The 19,308-nt window shown below is 41.2% G+C and overlaps 2 protein-coding genes across 3 annotated transcripts in view; one reads left to right on the top strand and one right to left on the bottom strand.

Annotated features, from left to right (window-relative positions):
* MYBPC2 (myosin binding protein C2) overlaps window positions 1-9,711 on the top strand; it is a 71,665-nt gene extending 61,954 nt beyond the window's left edge. For both annotated transcript variants that reach the window (XM_083378173.1, XM_083378174.1), the window contains exons 26-30: window positions 1,057-1,216; window positions 2,317-2,453; window positions 3,771-3,957; window positions 8,789-8,832; window positions 9,504-9,711. In XM_083378173.1, coding sequence (XP_083234299.1) covers window positions 1,057-1,216; window positions 2,317-2,453; window positions 3,771-3,957; window positions 8,789-8,799 — 495 coding nt within the window. In that variant the 3' untranslated portion in view covers window positions 8,800-8,832; window positions 9,504-9,711. The remainder of the gene's footprint in view (window positions 1-1,056; window positions 1,217-2,316; window positions 2,454-3,770; window positions 3,958-8,788; window positions 8,833-9,503) is intronic.
* A 383-nt stretch (window positions 9,712-10,094) lies between these two features.
* GARIN5A (golgi associated RAB2 interactor 5A) lies at window positions 10,095-18,945 on the bottom strand (the record flags this gene model as incomplete). Its single annotated transcript, XM_083378961.1, has 4 exons — window positions 10,095-10,119; window positions 10,472-10,711; window positions 11,465-11,643; window positions 18,862-18,945. 4 exons carry the CDS (start codon window positions 18,943-18,945, stop codon window positions 10,095-10,097), a joined length of 528 nt encoding a protein of 175 aa, XP_083235087.1.
* Window positions 18,946-19,308: the final 363 nt, after the last annotated feature.

The raw sequence follows: 19,308 nt of genomic DNA, 5'->3' as shown, positions 1-19,308 counted from the left end.
ACCTGAACATATTATAAAAGAGAGGCATCTATAGATAGATAGATAGATTCTTGGCACATCCTCGGTTAACATTCATTTAAGCATACTGGGGCTGCAGCAGGTTTACGGTTGAGATTTTCAGACAAAGTACATACCCACTATCACTGCAGGAGTTCCACTTGCCAGAATAATTCACTGTCAAAATCCAATTCAGTTACAGCTAGACAATCAGGCATTAATTCCAAGACTGCTGTGAGAACAGTATCAAAAGATCCAATTTATGTGCTTTGGGGATTTAGTGTAATTGCTGCTTTCTGCCAGAATGATATCTTAAGGAAGAGTGTCCTTTTCAGAAATGGTGTGTCAACTCATGCCATTGGTTTATTTTAGGCACTGTGTTATGGATCCTAGGAAGGTTTCTGAGTAAGGGGATATGATACAATAAATTTCTCTACTGGGATAATCTATGGACAGAAAAAGAGATTCATTCTCGGAACCCTCCTTTTTTGAACAAGGAAACATCAGATACACTTGTCATTCTATCAATTTTGCTTTGAGAAAACCAATTAGGTCTGTTGGGTCAGATAAAAAGAAGCTTTGGGTCCTCTGGATTACAAGCTTTTTGAGAACTACCTCTTTCCCTCTTCATTTCTCTTATGTGTATGTTGCATATGACAGCTTTTGATGGTGTAGGCCAGCATGTTCTGTTAGTTTGTAGTCCTGTGCATACTTAAGTACCTGGACAGCATTTCTCCATTTAAATGGAGGAGTATTTAATATCTCATTCAAAACATGATACACCATTGCTGCTGGATTTGATGACTAGCCTGTACCTTCTGCTGTGGAAGATCTGGGCATCCTCCCCCTCCCCCTCCCCTTCTCAATGTTGTACAGCAGTTGGGATTAGGTCATGAGTAGCAAATGTATGAAATCTGTGTAAAATCTTCACTACTTCATATGGTAATAATGTGTCTAAATACAGTGGTCCATAAGACATTTCTTAGTTTAGTCCCAAACCTATCTTATTCCCTATCTCCCCATCATCCTTTTTCTGTCTGTCCCTGATCTTACCTTCAGGAATGGTTCACTGTATATGAACACAACCGCCTTACCCGTTGCACAGTGTCTGATCTCATCATGGGCAATGAATACTACTTCCGGGTCTACAGTGAGAACATCTGTGGACTCAGTGAGCAACCTGGGGTCTCCAAAAACACTGCAAACATTCAGAAATCTGGTAAGCTCATGTATACCTAGATGGCTTGAAAAGATAGTGGAGCCAAAGAAATTTAGCAGAGGGGACTGACTTTTATCCCAAACTGAGGAAGAACAGATATATCATCTCTTTCAAACACTGAATTCTTTAGTTAACTTTTACATAGTCATTATTTTTGCACCCCAGATACCCCCCAAAAGCCAATATTTATTAATCCATTATGTCCATCACAACACAGTACTGTCTCTGGATATGCTGACCAGGTGTTCCTCCAGTTGAAAAACAGGGACATGGAAAAATGGCGTTGAGCCAGCAATCCATCTGCCACTTCTACTCATCCTGTACTTGATTTGTGGTGATTTAAAAAGAGATCATGGATCAGTCACTGTGAAAGAAAAGCTGCAAAGTTGCCCTTCACTTAGTATAAGTAGTTTATTGAAAAGGAGTGCCAGTCACAACCCTAATCCTCAAGGGGATGGGAGGAAGCCAAGAAGTAGGGCAAGCTGAAAGTTTCTGTCAGTGGGGAACCATCTGCCTGCACAATCCATCACTCCTGCTAGAAAACTGTTTGAGTCAGGATGGTAACAGCACGAGTACAGGGGGGATGGAGTGCCAGCTTTGAGAAAAGGGAAAGCTTGTGTAAGAGAGGAGGAACCTAAATAGTAACTCAAAGGAGAGATTGTTTAAAAATTCTAGGTTCTCTAGAGCTTTTTGGGGATGCTTGAGAACTTGGCCTATGGAACAGATAATAAGTTAATTTTCTTTCTACCAGCTTGCATGTTTGCAGACTAGGTTAATAATATTCTTGGGTCAGGAGAAATATAAAAAAAATTAAAATCACACTTGGCAAAGAAATTTATTCTGAGGAGGAAATACTAATATGTACCTAAAGATGCCAGTTACAGGAATATTTGTGTAGATTTTTCTTAAAATCACAGGTCACTGCTTAAATAGACTGCATCGGATTTATGTGAAAGAACAAAATCAGCAAAAGTGATCCAGGAATTGTTCTTATGTGCGTCTAATCAAGTCAGTCCCATTCCATGACATACCAAGGAAATTGGAGTATAAGATTGCAGCTAGAATCCACTGATGATCATCTTGGCTTTTTATTCTTCTAGGCTTGATCTCTAAGAAGTATAACTATAAGGAACATGACTTCAGCATGGCCCCCATATTCTTGACTCCACTGGTAGACCGAACAGTAGTGGCTGGCTATTCCACTGCCCTGAACTGTGCAGTGAGGGGACATCCTAAAGTACGTACCAAATAAATAGGAGACGTCCAGTTGTTGGAAGTCAGCTGAATGATGCAAGAGAATAGGAAAGAGCAGAAGGGTGAAAAAATAATGGTTTCTACTTTATTAGACAATCTTAAAGTTAACCTTGAATTATAAATAATGAGAAAATAATATTACATCTGATTCAAGAATTTATAATTGGTATTGAAAGCAAGAGCCATTGTAATAAATAACGAAGGGATATCGAAACCAATCTTAGGCAAGATATTAGGGTATCTTTTTTTAATGCACGTTGTGTTTAATTAAACAAAATAACTCATATATACATTCATTTTTAATTGTTTTCTTGTGTTTTGTAAATAATTGTTAAATAGCTTCCAATTTACGTGATATAGCTCCTCCATTTGGGAAGTAATTAAAAACCAAAAGATTTATAAGAGAAATAAGTTTCTATAGCCAATCTGCCAAGACATCAGCTTTTGCTGGTCACTATTCTATGACCATGATGGATTTTAATAATTAGCATAATGCTATGTATTGTTATTTAGTCTGCTGCCAACATTTCAAAATCCATTGCTTAACCACTGCATGGTTAATATGTCTGACCGTTTTAGAAGGATCATTCATAAATATGGGAAAAGAAAAGTGAGAAGCGTATCTAGGGTGAATTGGCAGATGGGGATTCTTGAGTCCTTCCCTTGCTTGCTAATTCTCCCCAGAAAAGTTTTCTTTTTCTACTTGGAACCAATTTTTTTGTCTCAGCTAGACTCCCAACTAAATAAATCAGGCGGAGGGGAAAAATTCAGACCATTTTGTGAGAGAGAATCCATAGAGTGTTCCTCTCTGTCCTTACATGAATATATGTCTGCTGAGCTAATGTGTAATTCCCATCTTATATTTATGCTTGGCAAGTTGCCTATAGATGCCTGAGAAAAAGCACAAAGAATCAATGAAGAAAAGGGAAAGAAAAAGGATAAAGAGTAGGTAGAGGGGAACAGCTGAAAGTAGAAAGAGTTTCAGAGGACCCAGATTGTTGGGGGCAATTAAGCTGACTTTGTAATAATGACGCTTGGGGGTGTGTGTGTGAAAGCCCTAACAAGCAAGCATATAGATAGAATGAAGGCTACTGCTAAGTTTGTATATACTTTACTAGAATGCACAAATAACATATCTAAATTTTTAGTTTGATTTTGGCGTAATCTTCAGATCGAAATAGTTTATGGAATTATAAAATTTTATGATAGAGTGTATGGCCTTGGGTTAAAATAGAGTGTGATGGTGAAGGTATTTGATTTGGATTCTTTTCTATTTTATCCCACTTGTGTGCATTCCCAGCCGAAGATAATCTGGATGAAGAACAAAATGGATCTCAGTGGGGACCCCAAATTTCTGCAGAAAAACAACCAAGGAGTGTTGACTCTCAATATCCGTAAACCAGGTCCTTTTGACAGTGCCACCTACTCCTGCAAGGCCATCAATGAACTGGGCGAGGCCGTAATAGAGTGCAAGCTGGAAGTCAAAGGTGATTTGGAGTAACAATGACATGGCCTGAAAATGCAGCAATGATATTTATCAGATATGTAAAGCAGAAGCTGCAGCTATGCCTCTAACTTTTTCCAATGATGGTTCACACATAGGATCCCAATATTAATCATTGTCTAGAATTGCCATCCTTTGCTAACTCACTTTTATTGAGCATGTCACTCTTCTTATCACATTTATGGGTTTTGTAATTGTGGTCTGGTGTTTCTTTGTACTTGTTTTTTTTTACAAGAAAAAGCTTTTGCTGCACCAACACCAGCTTTATTCAGCATGAACAAGCAAAGCATTATTACATCTTTTACAGAAGACTGGACCATTAATTAAGACCTTCTTGATTGTTGTTTCTGTGGCTTTTGCTTCCCATTCAAGGCTTTTGAGCATTAGTCATGGCTAGGCTTTTGAATGGTTTCTCTGCTTGTATGTGTGTGTGTGTGTTAATTACAGGTTTACTTTTTCTTCTTTTTTTTCTTTTATAGCAAAGTAACTCTTTAACCCAAAAGGAAAGGAAATAAATAATGCAAAGAAATACATTATAGGCAGCTCTTACCGCTAAGAGCAGAACAGAAGCTGATTAATAATTCATTATTAAACTTCAGACATGGTCACAGAGGAAGGAATTACCCCAGTTCAGACTAGAATCTTTAGATAACGAAGAATCTTTTTGCTCTTATTCTCCCTTGTGCACTTTCTTATGTTATTCAAAAGAATCCTCTGGGAACACAATGCACGATAGAAACGGACAAGGAATCAATAAGTTGGGCAGGATCTACCTTACAACCTCTTGCTTTTGTGAGGCATGATGGCTACATCTCTTCTAAAGGCATATTTTGCCCAAGTAGATAAGTGATTAATAGAAGAATGCAATACTTTCTGGTTTTGCCACCTGGTTATTTGGGATACCTCATAACAGTGGGAGAACAAAGAGATATTTTTTAGCAATCAGTAGTACACCAATTGTAGATTTCATTTGCTGACATAGTTTTAGTCCTGTTTTCAACCTGTAAACATGCAAAAAGTTGATCAATTGTTTTTTGTACTGGCACAGTCAGAAAAAAAGAGATGTAAATCCTTTTTTGCCTACCAATTTACTCAGAGAAGCAGAAATCAGGGGTATCTCTACCTCCCTTTTGGTTCATTCTTTAGGCAATTTCACAATGGGGGTGTCATCGGATTGATTCTAGTCAATTTCATAATGTTTCCCCTGTTTGCAATGCTGATTAACATTCTTGTGATTCTGCTTATGCTGCATAAGCAACAGATATGTTTGCATCCTAAAAGTAAAGCACTGAAGCCATTTGGCAACCCACAAAAGTGGCAAAGCCTGCAAGATGTGTTGTAAAAGGAATTGGGCAAAATGGATTTCTGAAGGAAAACATCGTCATTTACATCACGCATTGCATCCATGTAAATCTGCATCCTAGTATTTTAAATCAAAACCAGAGAATTTTAAACCGCAGTGTTAGGAATGAAATAAATTTCCCTACAAAGGTGTAGGAAAACAAAACAAGTTTTATTGAAGAGTTTGCAAAGGCTGGTGGACTCTTCTACTTGCAAGCAAAGGGCCAGACCCAGATTAGTTCAACATAAACCTTTATACCTGTCCCGCAGAATACATCACATCCTTTTTTTACAGACCCAGTTAATAGGTCCAGTCTGATCCCATACTTTCCAACTGCCTAGTAAAATTATTGGACAGTGCATCTGTACAATTAATAATTCTCCTTTATTTTACCTTTATCTTTCCCTTTTCATGTTCATGACATTTAACCAACTCAGCTCACAATAGGGGCCTGTTTGTCTAAGCTGGATGATACAAATGTTTCAACCCTGTTGCCTTGCCTATTTATACAATTTAACTAATGCCTTCTTCAAACCAAAAGTTGTGTATGTCATCACTTTAGCAAGGTTAAATATGGCTGCATTTTGACTATATGATTATATCTTAAAATACTGGCTCTAAATAGTTTTTTTATAAAATATAAGCTAATCTATATTACAAAAAATTATAACATATACATTTATTATGTACCTCACAACAACCACAAATAAGTTTCCTTCTTCAGCTCAGTGTGGGATTGAGGCTGCAGAAACTAAGAGCATTCATACTTAAACTGTCTACCACTCTACTAATCTTCTTCATTGCCAGTTATTCCCAATGCTTTTAAAAACTTTTGTGCTTTCTCCCATAAACTGAAACCACATTAAGCAAGTTATCTGATTACTTGCAAACCTAAAAATTAAAGACAACATATTCACCCAATCAGAGCTCCACCAAAACTTAATTAATAGCTGAGTATAGAAAGCTGTTTCAAAGTGGTCGGTCACTGAACATACAGTTAATCCTCAACTTACAACCACAATTGAGTTCAAAATTTCTGTTGTTAAGTGAGACATTTGTTAAATGAGTTTTGCCCCATTTTACGACCTTCCTTGCCATAGTTGCTAGGTGAATCACTGCAGCTGATAAGTTAGTAAACTGGTTAAGTGAATCTCACTTCCCCATTGACTTTGTCAGGTTATGAAAGGTGATCACATGAACTTGGGGCACAGCAATGGTTCATAAATATGAACCAGTTGCCAAGCATCTGAATTTTGATCGCATGATAATGGGGATGTTTCAAAATTCATCTGTGAAAAAAGGTCATAAGTCACTTTTTCCAATGTTGTAACTTTGAACAGCCACGTAAATGAACTGTTGTAAGTTGAGGATTACCTAAAGTTTTCTCATTCTGCTTTCAATGTTTATGAATTAAACAAATCCTCTTCTCTCCTTTCCTAAGAAACGGGAGCAGCTGGATTATTGACCTGCTGTCCTCACTTGTTTATGCATTTGCTCCCATGTATTTTGTGTTCATTTGTCTGGCAGTTTACATTCCTTCTAAAAGGCTGCTAATGGGTGGCTGCAAAAATGAATTGATTTTTGAAATTACGGTATAAGCAAATGCACTGAGAAACCCCAAAAGCCTTCTGTTTTCCTTGTGCCAGATAAAGTTTGTGTGTGTTTTTAACCCCAACAGTGCCTAAGTGTTATGTATTAATGAACCAAATGAGAGTTTCCATGCTGGTATGGCACCTCTGAAAGATAGTTTGCATTCAAACTATCTTGGCAATTTAATACAAAAAAAATATTATTTATTATTTATTTATTAGTTGAATTTGGTAGAGGACAGGAAGGCCTGGAGGAACATTGTCCATAGGGTCGCGATGGGTCGGACACGACTTCGCAACTAACAACAACCACAACAACAAGTTGAATTTATATACCGCCCTATTCCCGAAGGACTCAGGGCGGTTCACAGGGCTATTAAAACAGTAGAAAAAAGAATAAAATGGAATTAAATTAGTACAGGCCCACAATTCCTAATAACAATAAAATTAAAATTTTTAAATTAATTTAATATAATTTAATATAATTTAATTAAATACTTTAAAATTTAAAATCCCTGTCCAGGCCAGACAATTCGAACAACCAGGTTTTTAAGTCCCGGCGAAATGAGCGAAGGCCGGGGGCAGCCCGAAGCTCCATCGGCAGTTCATTCCAAAGGGCGGGCGCACTCACAGAGAACGCCCTCCCCCTGGGAATCACCCGCCAGCAATCTCTAACCGGCGGAACCCTAAGGAGGCCCTCCCTGTGGGCACGCACAGGACGATGGGAAACTGATGCTGGTAGCAGGTGCTCCCTAAGGTAATCCGGACCCATGCCATTTAGGGCTTTATAGGTCATCACCAGCACCTTGAATCTCACCTGGAGGGCAACTGGAAGCCAATGCAGCTCGCAGAGAAGAGGTGTTACATGAGAGTATCGGGACACTCCCATTACTACTCGTGCGGCTGCATTCTGCACCAGCTGAAGCCTCTGAGTGGTCCTCAAGGGCAGCCCCATGTAGAGAGCATTGCAGTAGTCTAACCGGGAGGTCACGAGCGCATGAGTGACTGTACGTAGGGCATCCCGGTCCAGATAGGGCCGCAACTGGTGTACCAGGCGAAAATGAATTGAAAACAAACAAACAAATAAATGCCTCCAAACACAAGATGAGCTTACTGGGGCACAAGTTGGATCTGCTGCTGACATGTGAAAGGGAAGAATAAAAACAGCAGATGGCAGCAGCTGATTTAGTCTTATGTTCAGAAGCTGGGCAGGGCTAAGCCTCCATAATACTTCTATGGTTGACCTTTCAGAACAATAGACTGTCTTATAAAGTTGAAAGAAAATCCAGAAGTTCTCACTAGCAAACTACTTCTATATTATTGGCAAGAAAACTACAGAGATTTAAATTATCACAAGGCAGATACTTGACTGAATGATAGAAAAGCTTCCAAAGAGGGGGACAGTTGGATGCTGAAACTGATCACTTAGAGAACTATTCCCTTTTGACTAGCTGAGTTCAAGTGGAATATAAATAGTTATTAGTCTGAGATGCTTTAATTTACATTTCTGAAAGGCTAAATTTGATACTCTTATTGGGGTTTTCTAACTGTGATTCTATGGACATGTTCTTCTGTCACTCATGAGCCAAGTTAAATTTGAGGCAGACTACTTTTGAAGAATAAGGAGGAACACGAGATTCTAGGCACTTGCAACTTATCAGGTTTAAATTGTACTTAACATCATGCAGTCAATGGGAGATGGTACACAACCAGCAGCAGAGACAGGGAAAGTCCTCAAGCCCCAACTCAGGATGTGGAATTTGTTGCTCAAATGACTTAAAAAAGGAAAGAAGCTTTGCTCATCTTTTCATGAAACTAACACAAAGCTACAAAGCTCATTCATTTTTGTGTTTCCTTTTTATTCCCTCCTTCTCCCCCAACAGCACCCCAGTAATCTTGTTGACACAATTGTCAGTTCAGGCAAATGGTGAGTAACATGTATATATTTTCCAATATATATGAAGAGGGAATAAGTCAATGATTGGGATCTAGAGGACAACAATGCATTTGTGAATTACTCCAGAAAGAATTAGAATAACAGAGTTGGAAGGGACCTTGTAGGTCATCTAGGCCAACCCCTCCCCAAGCAGTGACTTGGGTGTGTTAGAAAATAACCTGATGATTAGGACTACATCTTTTTAAAAAGGGTGGTGCTTACATAGGTTTTACACCCTGAACTTGGGCAAATTCAACCTGTCTTACTCAGGGGTGCTATATAAATCCTAAAAACTGGCTTAAGACCTGTAAAAGAATCTGGATGAGTCTTTTACGTCCGTCCATTCTCCACCCTCAAGTTTATAGCATCTTCTGTATCGTCCAACCATTTTTGAGATGAAATACTGTAAAGCCTGTATCCATTACTGTTATTGTAGCACAAAGTTTGGTGATTCGAGATGATTCTGTAGATCTCAGGTTGGGTTCCTGCAAAAGAACTCTATCGTACCTGAATTATTTGGTAGCCCTGAAAGACTGTAAAGACTGAACAGGGAGCATGGAAAAGGGCCTTGAGAGGGAAGTCATGACTGAGCCAAATGATCTGTTTATCTACTTACTCCCAATTTCCACAAACAAGTGATTCTTGCTCTGCTTTTTCCTCAGCATGTAGTCACCTCATTTTTGCTCCAGGATCCTCTCCTACTTTGTGCAGAGGCTGGGCAGAAGTGCATCAAGAACATTCTCTCTTCTTTTTACCACCAACCCTATTACAGAAGCCACAAATACCACATCTGGAGCACAATCACAACAATCCAGCTAATCTTTTCCTAATCTGGCTGTTTGTTCAGTCAGTTCGTGTGTCAATAAAGTAAACTTGATTGACTAATCTGGATTCCTCTCCCTATTGGAAAGATCAGCAACATCTAATGTGGAGTGGAAGACAGTGGAGGAAGAGATGTTAAGAGGATGGCTGGTCTGAGCAGATGTCTTACAATTATCCACTATGTAGAAAGCAGTTTTGTTCACTCATTTATTGATGGGGAGGACGGTATGCAACAGTGGTGAGCTTGCGCTGGAAGAACCTTACTTTGTATTAATGTGTGTGTGTGTGTGTGTGTGTGTGAGAGAGAGAGAGAGAGAGAGAGAGAGAGAGAGAGAGAGAGAGAGAGAGAGAGAGAGAGAGAGAGAGAGAGAGAGAGAGAGAGAGAGAGAGAGAGAGAGAGAGATCGTTGGTTCCCCTGAACGTCATCTCCTTCATCCGGAGACATTTCTCCTGTTCCTGCAACAAAAGAGAAACAGATAAGGACAGATAGGCAAAGGCACAGAGGAAGCTGACCCCCAAAACCCAGTCATCTGCAATATCAAAATGACCCCAAATGTTCTTAGCATCTTTCTAGCATAACTCAATTGCCTACTAGTTTCAGAACCTGCTTCAACAACTGCCTTTCCCAGCAGGCCTTGGGCGCCCATTACTTTTCCAATACAGCTTTCACTGTTTCTCCAGTTCTGAGCATCAGTGTCTGAATCCCTATCGAATCCCAAGAATCAGGCCCCTTCATGGAGACCCGGGCAACTGGAGGAACCGGGATCCTATAGTGGGGCGGGGACTGGACAAAGGAGCGGAAGCTCACCTAATAAAGATATTTCTGTGGTGATGTAGTGCATTCTCCTTTTCATAAGTAAGGGGAGCATCACTGCGGTAAAAGCGCAAGTGGTATAGCAGCCATATCCAGTGTTCAAAGACCGTATCCTGCTTGAGGGGGTGTGTTAGAAGTTGCAGATAAAAGGTGCGGCCATTGGCCAGATGGACTTTGAGCTGGTACCGTGACTCATCATGGATATAGAGACGGACGAACTTCAAGGGCAGAAGCCTGGGGAAGGAGGAGAGGGAAGATATATATGGATAGGAAGAAACTAGAGAGAGAACCTTAAAGCCAGAGTGTCTATGGAGATTCTCAGTCATCCAAGTCATGGTTGTCCCAAAGGTGATTTTTCAAGAGGCAACTGGACTTTGTTTTTCTTTGATGACATTTCTCTTCTCATCCAAGAAGCTTCTTCAGCTCTGACTGGATTTATAAATCCTTCCATTCCCTACCATGGTCACAGCTGAAGAAGCTTCTTGGATGAGAAGCGAAACATCCTCAAAGAAAATAAGAAAGTCCAACTGCCTCTTGAAAAAGCACTTTTGGGACTTAAAAGTCAGAGCCGTCCATGGGAAAGTCAAAAAAATCAAGATGCTGACCTCAACAGCCCAATCAAAGCTGCCATCTTGCACTATTTGAATCATCCCCCTCCCCAACACTCCTGCTTAAAACCAGAGGCACACAGATTTTTCTGGACTTAAGTTTCTATTCAGCCTCTGAGTGATGTGCTCAGGGCTGATCTCCAAAATGGCGTGTAGAGATAGCAGAGGAAGTGGAGGATGACCAAGGCAAAACGTAATTTAATGTAACTATTATTTAATAACTAAAGTGAGGTAATATAAGGGCTCTCCATACATTTAATAATTTTCCCCCTTCTATCACACTAAAATTTAGCATATAGATGCATTTTTCGAGATGAACCAGAGACAAAGCATTGGGAGTACATCCCTGTAAGATGGTGGTGTGGTGAAAGGCACTCACGCAAACAGCTGCAGTTCCTCATACGGGAAAGGCAGTGGTTCAGGGCAATGACATTCACACCATTCTGTTATGCAGGGAACTGGTCGTGCCAGCAGCATAAGATCAGGCATCTTTAGGTATGGGCGGCTGGCAGCGATGCCCACGGTGACTCTGCCGGCAATATCTCCTGACTTGGTAACCTGGAAGGGAAAGATTTATTTTATTTTTTCATTGCATTTTTACGCTGACTATTACAAGAGAAAGCTTTGAAATGGTTTTCACATAACTATTAAACTAAAACAGACAGTCAAAAGATTGATAACTAGTCTATGGCTCTGTACAAACCCAACTGGGATACATACATTAATAAACGATAAACTCAATTAACAACAGGCCAGGAATCTATACAAAACAAGACAGAATTAGAAAAAGGGTATCTCTTTATCCAAGTCACTGGAAATTTGCCAAGTTTTTAAGAAATAAAGATTAAGTCAGGGATAGAGATATTGTGCTCTTCCAGATATTGCAGAACTATAATTCTCAGTGTTCCTTTTCATTGGTTACACTGAGTACAGATGTTTCAAGTTATAAATGAGCAATATCTGGAGGGCTGAAGCTCAAGCAATGAAATCAGGCAATGGTAATTTTAGGAATGAACTCAATTCATCTCCTGAGGATTTATGACACGGTCATCTAAGGCAATGGCAACCATTGTATTATATATTGTTGTCAAGATTATCCATGAATTCAGCTGAAATCAAGCTTGGCTCAATGTCTTTATTGAATAGAAATTCTCAGAAATTTTTCTTCACCGACCACTTGTAAATTGGTGAGCGATGCAGAAAGATCATTTTGGTTCTAAAAATCAGTGGCAGCTTTGTCTATCCAATGCAAAGGATATGCTTGTTTAGTCAGCAAAGTTTGCTTGAACTGGTATATTTTGTCTGATTTTGCTTTGGATCAGGTTTAGCATTCTGATTAGGCTAAGTACATCAATTAGTTACACTAATATCCAACCTTTTTGCGAGGAGACCTTCTTAGATGCTGTAGAAAGGACTATATCTATACAACTCTGTAACATGGAAAATACTTGGCCTCAAGTCATTCAATAAACTCCCTGGACACCCTGATCCCACATTTAACCAATAGAACAAATTGGCTTCTTCTCAGTTTCTGTATACTTCTTATAGTTTCAGAATTTCTGATGTAGACTAGGAATCTCCAATGTATCTCCTACAGTCTAAGTGCAGCTGTCCATCACACCATATTGATGTGTATAGCAGGAGAGAATATTAAGGCAGCAGATGTTCTTTGCCAGGTGCTATAGATTCTTCCTGCTTAAGAAGAAAACATGACTTGGCTTTGCACCCAGCTGAGAGATAACTGCATTTCTAGTCCTGTTATGGCTCAGGCCGAGGCTTGTCAGCTTGTCACTGGTGGCAATGAATTGTGGTAGGATGGTTACAGGGATCCCTACTTGCTTACTGGCCATTGTCTTTAAACTCCATGCTGGTAGCCTGTGCCTACCCCAGCCAATAAAGTGAAGGAAAGGCCAGTGTTTCTCTAAGGATCTATTTGAGTCTGCAGCAGTCATTAGATGGGGCACTTCAGGAAAGGAAAACAGAGACAGGATAACATAGTGGTGGGGATGCCTTGGAAACTTAGTTGAGAAGGATATGTATTTCTGTGACAGAATAAGGCTGCACTCTTCGTAAGGCCATTGCCGCCACTCTGCTATCAGGGTCTGAGGCAAAAAAAAAAAAAAAGTGCTGCATTCACCTCAAAGCTCTCCTTGCTGATCACCCAGGAGCTGCCCTCAGATGGAAGAGTCTCAGTCTTTTCCCTTCCTGGTACCTAAGTTACTCCTTCCATCCCATTTGATGAAAGGGATGACAATCTCACTGTATTCTACAATCTTTGCAGAATAAAAATAATGTTCAGGCATACTTGTCTCTTCTGAGGTGATAAATTCTACTAAGTTATAGATAATTAACATAAAGGTTTTAAGCCATTATTGAACAACCATCACCAAAACAAACACTGGTGTGCTAGTTAATGAAAAATGCTGACAAATAAGTGATAAAGGTAAAATAAGGCAAACGTACTGTATCTCTTTTTGAAGTATAGTTTTTTTTATTTAATAAATTTATATTTAATGATGTGATTTTTCCCCCAATCTTACTAGAGACTCAAAATACAATAGCGCTTCAGAGCTACGAGCCTTGGGCTAAAGAACAGTCCGTTGTAATGATTCAGATTTGAGATTCCTGATATAAATTCTGTCAGGGGAAAAATCCATTCCAAATATTCAAAGAAATAGAAGGATGAAGAGAAGACAGATATATGCCAAAACTCCCTTCATAACTGTCTTATGTTGATTAAAGTTCAAAGACTGCCTGGAGCAGATCAGGTTATATAAGGCTGACTTAGGAGAAAAATCACAATTCTCATCGCACAGAGGAGAGACATTTTAGGGACAGCAGGAAATAATGTAGACTAATGCTGAATTTCCTACAGTGAAACCTCCTGCAACCTGGTGTCCTGCAGCTCCGTTGAACTGCATTGCCCATTATAGTCACTAACTGAGCTGTTCACATGTATTTCAGTAAAATCAAATTTCTAAATAAAGCTTGGGACATAATTGAAGTATAACATGTTAAAATGACTTTATTCTTACGCTTTATTGATTTTCCCCCTTAGATATCTCAAGTACATTTGATTCCTGGAAACATATTAATGGCATACAAAAATTGGCTTTGCTTATTAAATATAATTCTATATGCTATATCAGATTCCAGTTTGACTTAGGGCATTTGATTTGCTTCTTTAATTCAAAAAAAGATTAGTCAGTAGAAACTGGGTGTAAGGATTCCTATCTTTTATCTAGGTGGGTAAGAAAAGATAACTTTCTCTAACACAGGGGTCCCCAACCCCTGGTCCATGGACAGGTACCAGGCCGCGGCATGCCAACAAACAGTCCGCACAAACAAGCAAAGCTCTATCCACGAGATCCAGGCAGCACACAAAACCATGCACCCTCCGATCCACAGAAAAATCTCTCCCCACGGAACCAGTCCCTGGTGCCCCAAAGGTTGGGGAGCTCTGCTCTAACATGTTTTCCCCCAGATGTGTTAGAATCAAGTTCAGATATCTCCAGGAAAAATTAGATTAGGAATCTCTGACAAGACTTCTAACTATTAAATGCAACCGGACAGAATGAACAACTGGGAGCATAAGGTTAATGTGCTGGTTTTGAAACCAGAGTTCCTGAGTTCTAGTCTTACCTTAGGCAAGAAAGCTGGGTAGGTGACTTCAGCCAGTCACCGTCTCAGCCCAAGCCACCTCACAGGGTTGTTGTTGTGGGAAAAATAGGAGGAACAAGACACAGTAGGTATGTTTGCTACCTCAAGTTATTTATAAAAATAATAAAAGCAGGTTATAAATAAAGCAGGACATAAATAAGTAGTAGAATGGCAGACATTTACATACATAAAGCAGAACAACTAAATGAGGTGGCCATACTTTTTTAAAAAAATGAAAAAAGAAAAGCACCATTCCACTGATTTTTTTTACAGGGAGTGCCTTTTCAAAAGTAGCACAGGCTACTAATTATGTTGAGCAAATATAATAACGCTCCTCCACCAAGCAAATTAGATACATCTTACCAGTCAAGAACACAGTTTTAGCATTATATATGGCAATATAAGCCTAACAAATTGATTTTTTCATGGAACCTTGTCTGACTGAAGGAGTTAGAACTTGCTGCTTTTTGGTGGAGTTTCAAAATCTTATGCCTCAGCTAATACAAGCCTGCTAGGGGGCTAGGTTGACTGGGTGGAAATTATTTATTTATTCATTCCATTCTTAAGTTTCTCAAAGAAGTTTGCGGACAGTATAGAAAGGAAAATAATAGTTACCATATTTTCCTGCGTATAAGACGACTGGGCATATAAGACGACCCCCTACATTTCCTGTTAAATTATAGGGTTTGGGCTATACTCGCCATATAAGACTACCCCTCTTCCAACGCACACCAAATAAAAATTAAAAAACATCAGATTTGATTTTAATATGGTAATTTTAATTCAAATGCTTATGACATGCAGGTGCTTACTAGGAAAACTGTCACTTATAAACATAAGGCTGTTTGTCATCAAACATGTAAACATAAAACAGTGCAAGTGGATTAAACTATAATAATAATAATAATAATAATAATAATAATAATAATAATAATAATAATTAGTAGTAGTAGTAGTAGTAGTAGTAGTTGGAGGGTACCTTGGAGGTCATCTAGTCCAACCCCCTGCTAAGGCAGGAAACCTTATACCATTTCAGACAAATGGCTGTCCAGTCTCTTCTTAAAAACTTCCAGTGTTGGAGCATTCACCACTTCTGGAGGCAGATTGTTCCACTGGTTAATTGTTCTAACTGTCAGGAAGTTTCTCCTTAGTTCTAGGTTGCTTCTCTCCTTGACTAGTTTCCATCCGTTGCTTCTTGTCTTCCTTTCAGGTGCTTTGGAGAATAGCTTGGCTCCCTCTGCTTTGTGGCAGCCCCTGAGATATTGGAACACTGCTATCATGTCACCCCTCACCCTTCTCTTCGTTAAGCTACACACACCCAATTCCAGCAACCGTTCCCTATTTTCCTAATTCACTTTTTCACTTTTCCTAATTCGCTCTAAAGCTTTCCCTGCACAGAGCCTTACGTAAAACCAGTAGATGTTACCCCTATGCTGCACTTGTCTTTCTTAGGTTTGAGCCCTGCAGAGCGAAATTGTTTAAAACAGCCTGCAGTCTTTCAGCTAATACCTCCTCAGAGCTTCCAGTGATGAGGACATCATCAAAGTAAGGGCATACTCCTGGAATGCCCTTCAGTGTTTTCTCCATCACTTCTTGAAAGATCCCTGGTGCTGAAGAGATACCGAACTGCAAACGGTTAACTCTGAAAGCTCCTCTGTGCGTTAGTATGGTTTGCGTGTCAGCAGTCTCCAGGGCAACCAGGAGCTGCTGATACGCTTGTGCCAAATCTAGCTTTGCAAAAATGGCGCCACCCTGAAGAGAGGTGAGGATGTGGCTGACCGTCGGGGCCGGGTAAGCATGCGAATTGAGGGCCCGGTTCACAGTACATTTGTAGTCAGTGCAGATCCCCACCTCCTCGTTAGCTTTTAGTGGTAACTATAGGGGTCTCCCATTCACCCCCTTCCATGGGTTCTAACACCCCCTGGTCCACTAGCCTGTCCAACTCCCTCTCTATTTTACTTTTAAGGGCAAAAGGAACCCTTCGGGGTTTGATTCTAATGGGCATAACATTGGGGTTTAACTTTAACTTGATGGGTGACCCAGTGTATGTGCCTAGCTTGTCCTCGAATATGTCTGCAAACGCTTAGCAGATGGATTCGAGGCTCGCGGCCTGGACCCTATGGATCCCTGAGATGCCTATGCCCAGCAGCCCAAACCAGTCCAGCCCCACTAGGCTAGTCCTGCAGCCATCAACTACCAACACATCCAAGTTCCCATGGAACCCTCTGAACCGCACCAACAGTGTGGCCTCCCCCTTGATTTTTACGGGAGCATCCTGGAAGTCAGTTAGTTTTAGTTTAGTCGGTCTTAAAGTAGCCCACCGGTTGCTCCAGCCGCACACTTGTTTAAAAGTCTCCTCAGAAATTATCGAGACAGCGGCTCCGGAGTCTAGCTCCATCTTACAGGATATGCCCTGCAAGTGGACTTCTAGCATAATTTTGGGGGTGAGTAACCGATGGACCCCCAAATGGGAAATGGCCTTAAGGTTCACTATGGCATTGGAGGTCGTGTTTTGGAGTGTCCCAGTACCTTTTGACGACGCGTCCTCGTTCCTCTGACGGCTCCGGCAGACCACAGCGATGTGGCCTGTTTTAAGCAGATTCAGCACTTAGCCGAGCGAAATCTGCAGGTCACTCTTGCATGGTTCCCCCCACAGCCAGCAGACTTGGTACTGGTCGCTCCGGCTCCTGGAATAGCATCAGTACTGGCCCCACCAGCAGTTCTCTGTGACACCATCAGTCTCCACTTTGCCCTCTGGTCTACCCGTGGTCACGTTGGTTGTTATTGCACCGACCTCCGGTCTACCGCATTGATCTCTGCCACATCGTTGTCGTCCGTTCCGCTGTACTCAGCGCTCACCTGGTGCACTGATCCCCCGGAGCTGCTACTGGGTTGGTGGGTTGTTTGACCATCGCCGCTGGCCACCTCATATGCTTGGACCTCGTCCAAGACCTCTTGCATGCTCATTTTCGGCTTCATGAGCAGCTTCTGCCACAGCCGCTTGTCGCTCAGCCCGAAGGTGATACGATCTCGCAGGCGGTCCTCTAAGTCAGGAAACTTGCAAAGACGAGCGGCTTGTTGCACGTCCGCAATGAAATCAGTTGTTGACTCGCGCGGCCTCTGGATCCACTGGACAAACTGGAATCTCCAAGACATCTCAGACCTCTTAGGCATTCTAGATTCACAGCTCTCCATAGAAGATCATATAGGAGCTGTGACTAGGGGGGCCTTTGCCCAGGTTCGCCTGGTGCGCCAGTTGCAGCCCTATCTAGACCGGGATGCCTTGCGTACAGTCACTCATGCGCTCTTGACCTCTCGTTTGGATTACTGCAACGCTCTCTACATGGGGCTGCCCTTGAGGACCACTCGGAGGCTTCAACTGGTGCAGAATGCAGCCGCGCGAGTTGTGCTGGGGGTCTCCCGATACTCCCATGTTACACCTCTGCTCCGCGAGCTGCATTGGCTGCCAGTTGCCCTCCGGGTGAGATTCAAGGTGCTGGTAATGACCTATAAAGCCCTACATGGCATGGGTCCGGATTACCTACGGCAGCACCTGCTGCCGGCATCAACCTCCCTCCGTCCAGTGCGCTCCCACAGAGTGGGCATCCTCAGGGTGCCTCCGATCAGAGAATGTCGATTGGTGGCCCCCAGGGGGAGGGCGTTCTCTGTGGGCGCGCCAGACCTATGGAACCTATGGAACCGCTTGCCTGTTGCTCCGGATGGCCCCCGACCTTCGCTCCTTCCAGCGCGATTTAAAAACTTATCTATTTGAACAATCTGGCCTGGTCTGATGGGTTTGGGGTTGGATCTAGTTTTAACAGTTTTAATTATTGTATTAGATTGGGCATAACTATTTAATTCTTTTTAACTTCTTTTAACTTTTGTATTCATATTTTGATATGAATACTGAACAAAGAGGGTTACCTGGACCCCTTATATACCTAGCCAGGTGACACTCTGGCCAATCCATCCGTCTGTATCTCCCGCCGAAAACCCTTCAGCCAATCCGGCCACAGCACAGCACCACCTGGTGGTACCTGCAGAGCTGCTGCTCACACCCCATACATAACACATACCAGGGGATATTTTTCTAATTTCTTTCCCATTCTGCTTCACCTGTAAAAAATTGCTTTCATACAGATAACAATCTTTCAGAGCTCCATATTCCCCGCTGTCCAGGCACCTCCGCAGGTCTCCCATTTCAAAGCTTGGATAACTGGAGGACACAGAAGGATCCTGGCTACTGTGATGAAGACCCTGTGGGGAGAACATGAAGAGGAAATGTAAGGGAAATATCTAAAAGGATTGCAAATTTCTATTTTAAATAAATGAAAGGAGAGCAGCTGGGAAAGTCAGGAGTGGCGTAAGGTATTTTGTTATTTGAAGTGAAGAAAGTTATGACTGTAATGGAGCCTTCCCATCACAGTTGTAATTCATGACAGTCATTATGTTGGCCAGTCATGTGACTGACCCAATTTTAAGACACTTTTTTGCCATGGTTGTTAAGCAAACATATGATTTGCTGTGGGCTAGCTTTGCCAAAAACTGGAAGTAAATGCCCTA

Source organism: Vipera ursinii, assembly GCF_947247035.1.
Source record: "Vipera ursinii genome assembly, chromosome: Z".
NCBI classification, from domain to species: domain Eukaryota; kingdom Metazoa; phylum Chordata; class Lepidosauria; order Squamata; family Viperidae; genus Vipera; species Vipera ursinii.
The sequence above is the reverse complement of the archived record's forward strand: the minus strand, read 5'-3'. Positions and strand labels throughout refer to the sequence as shown.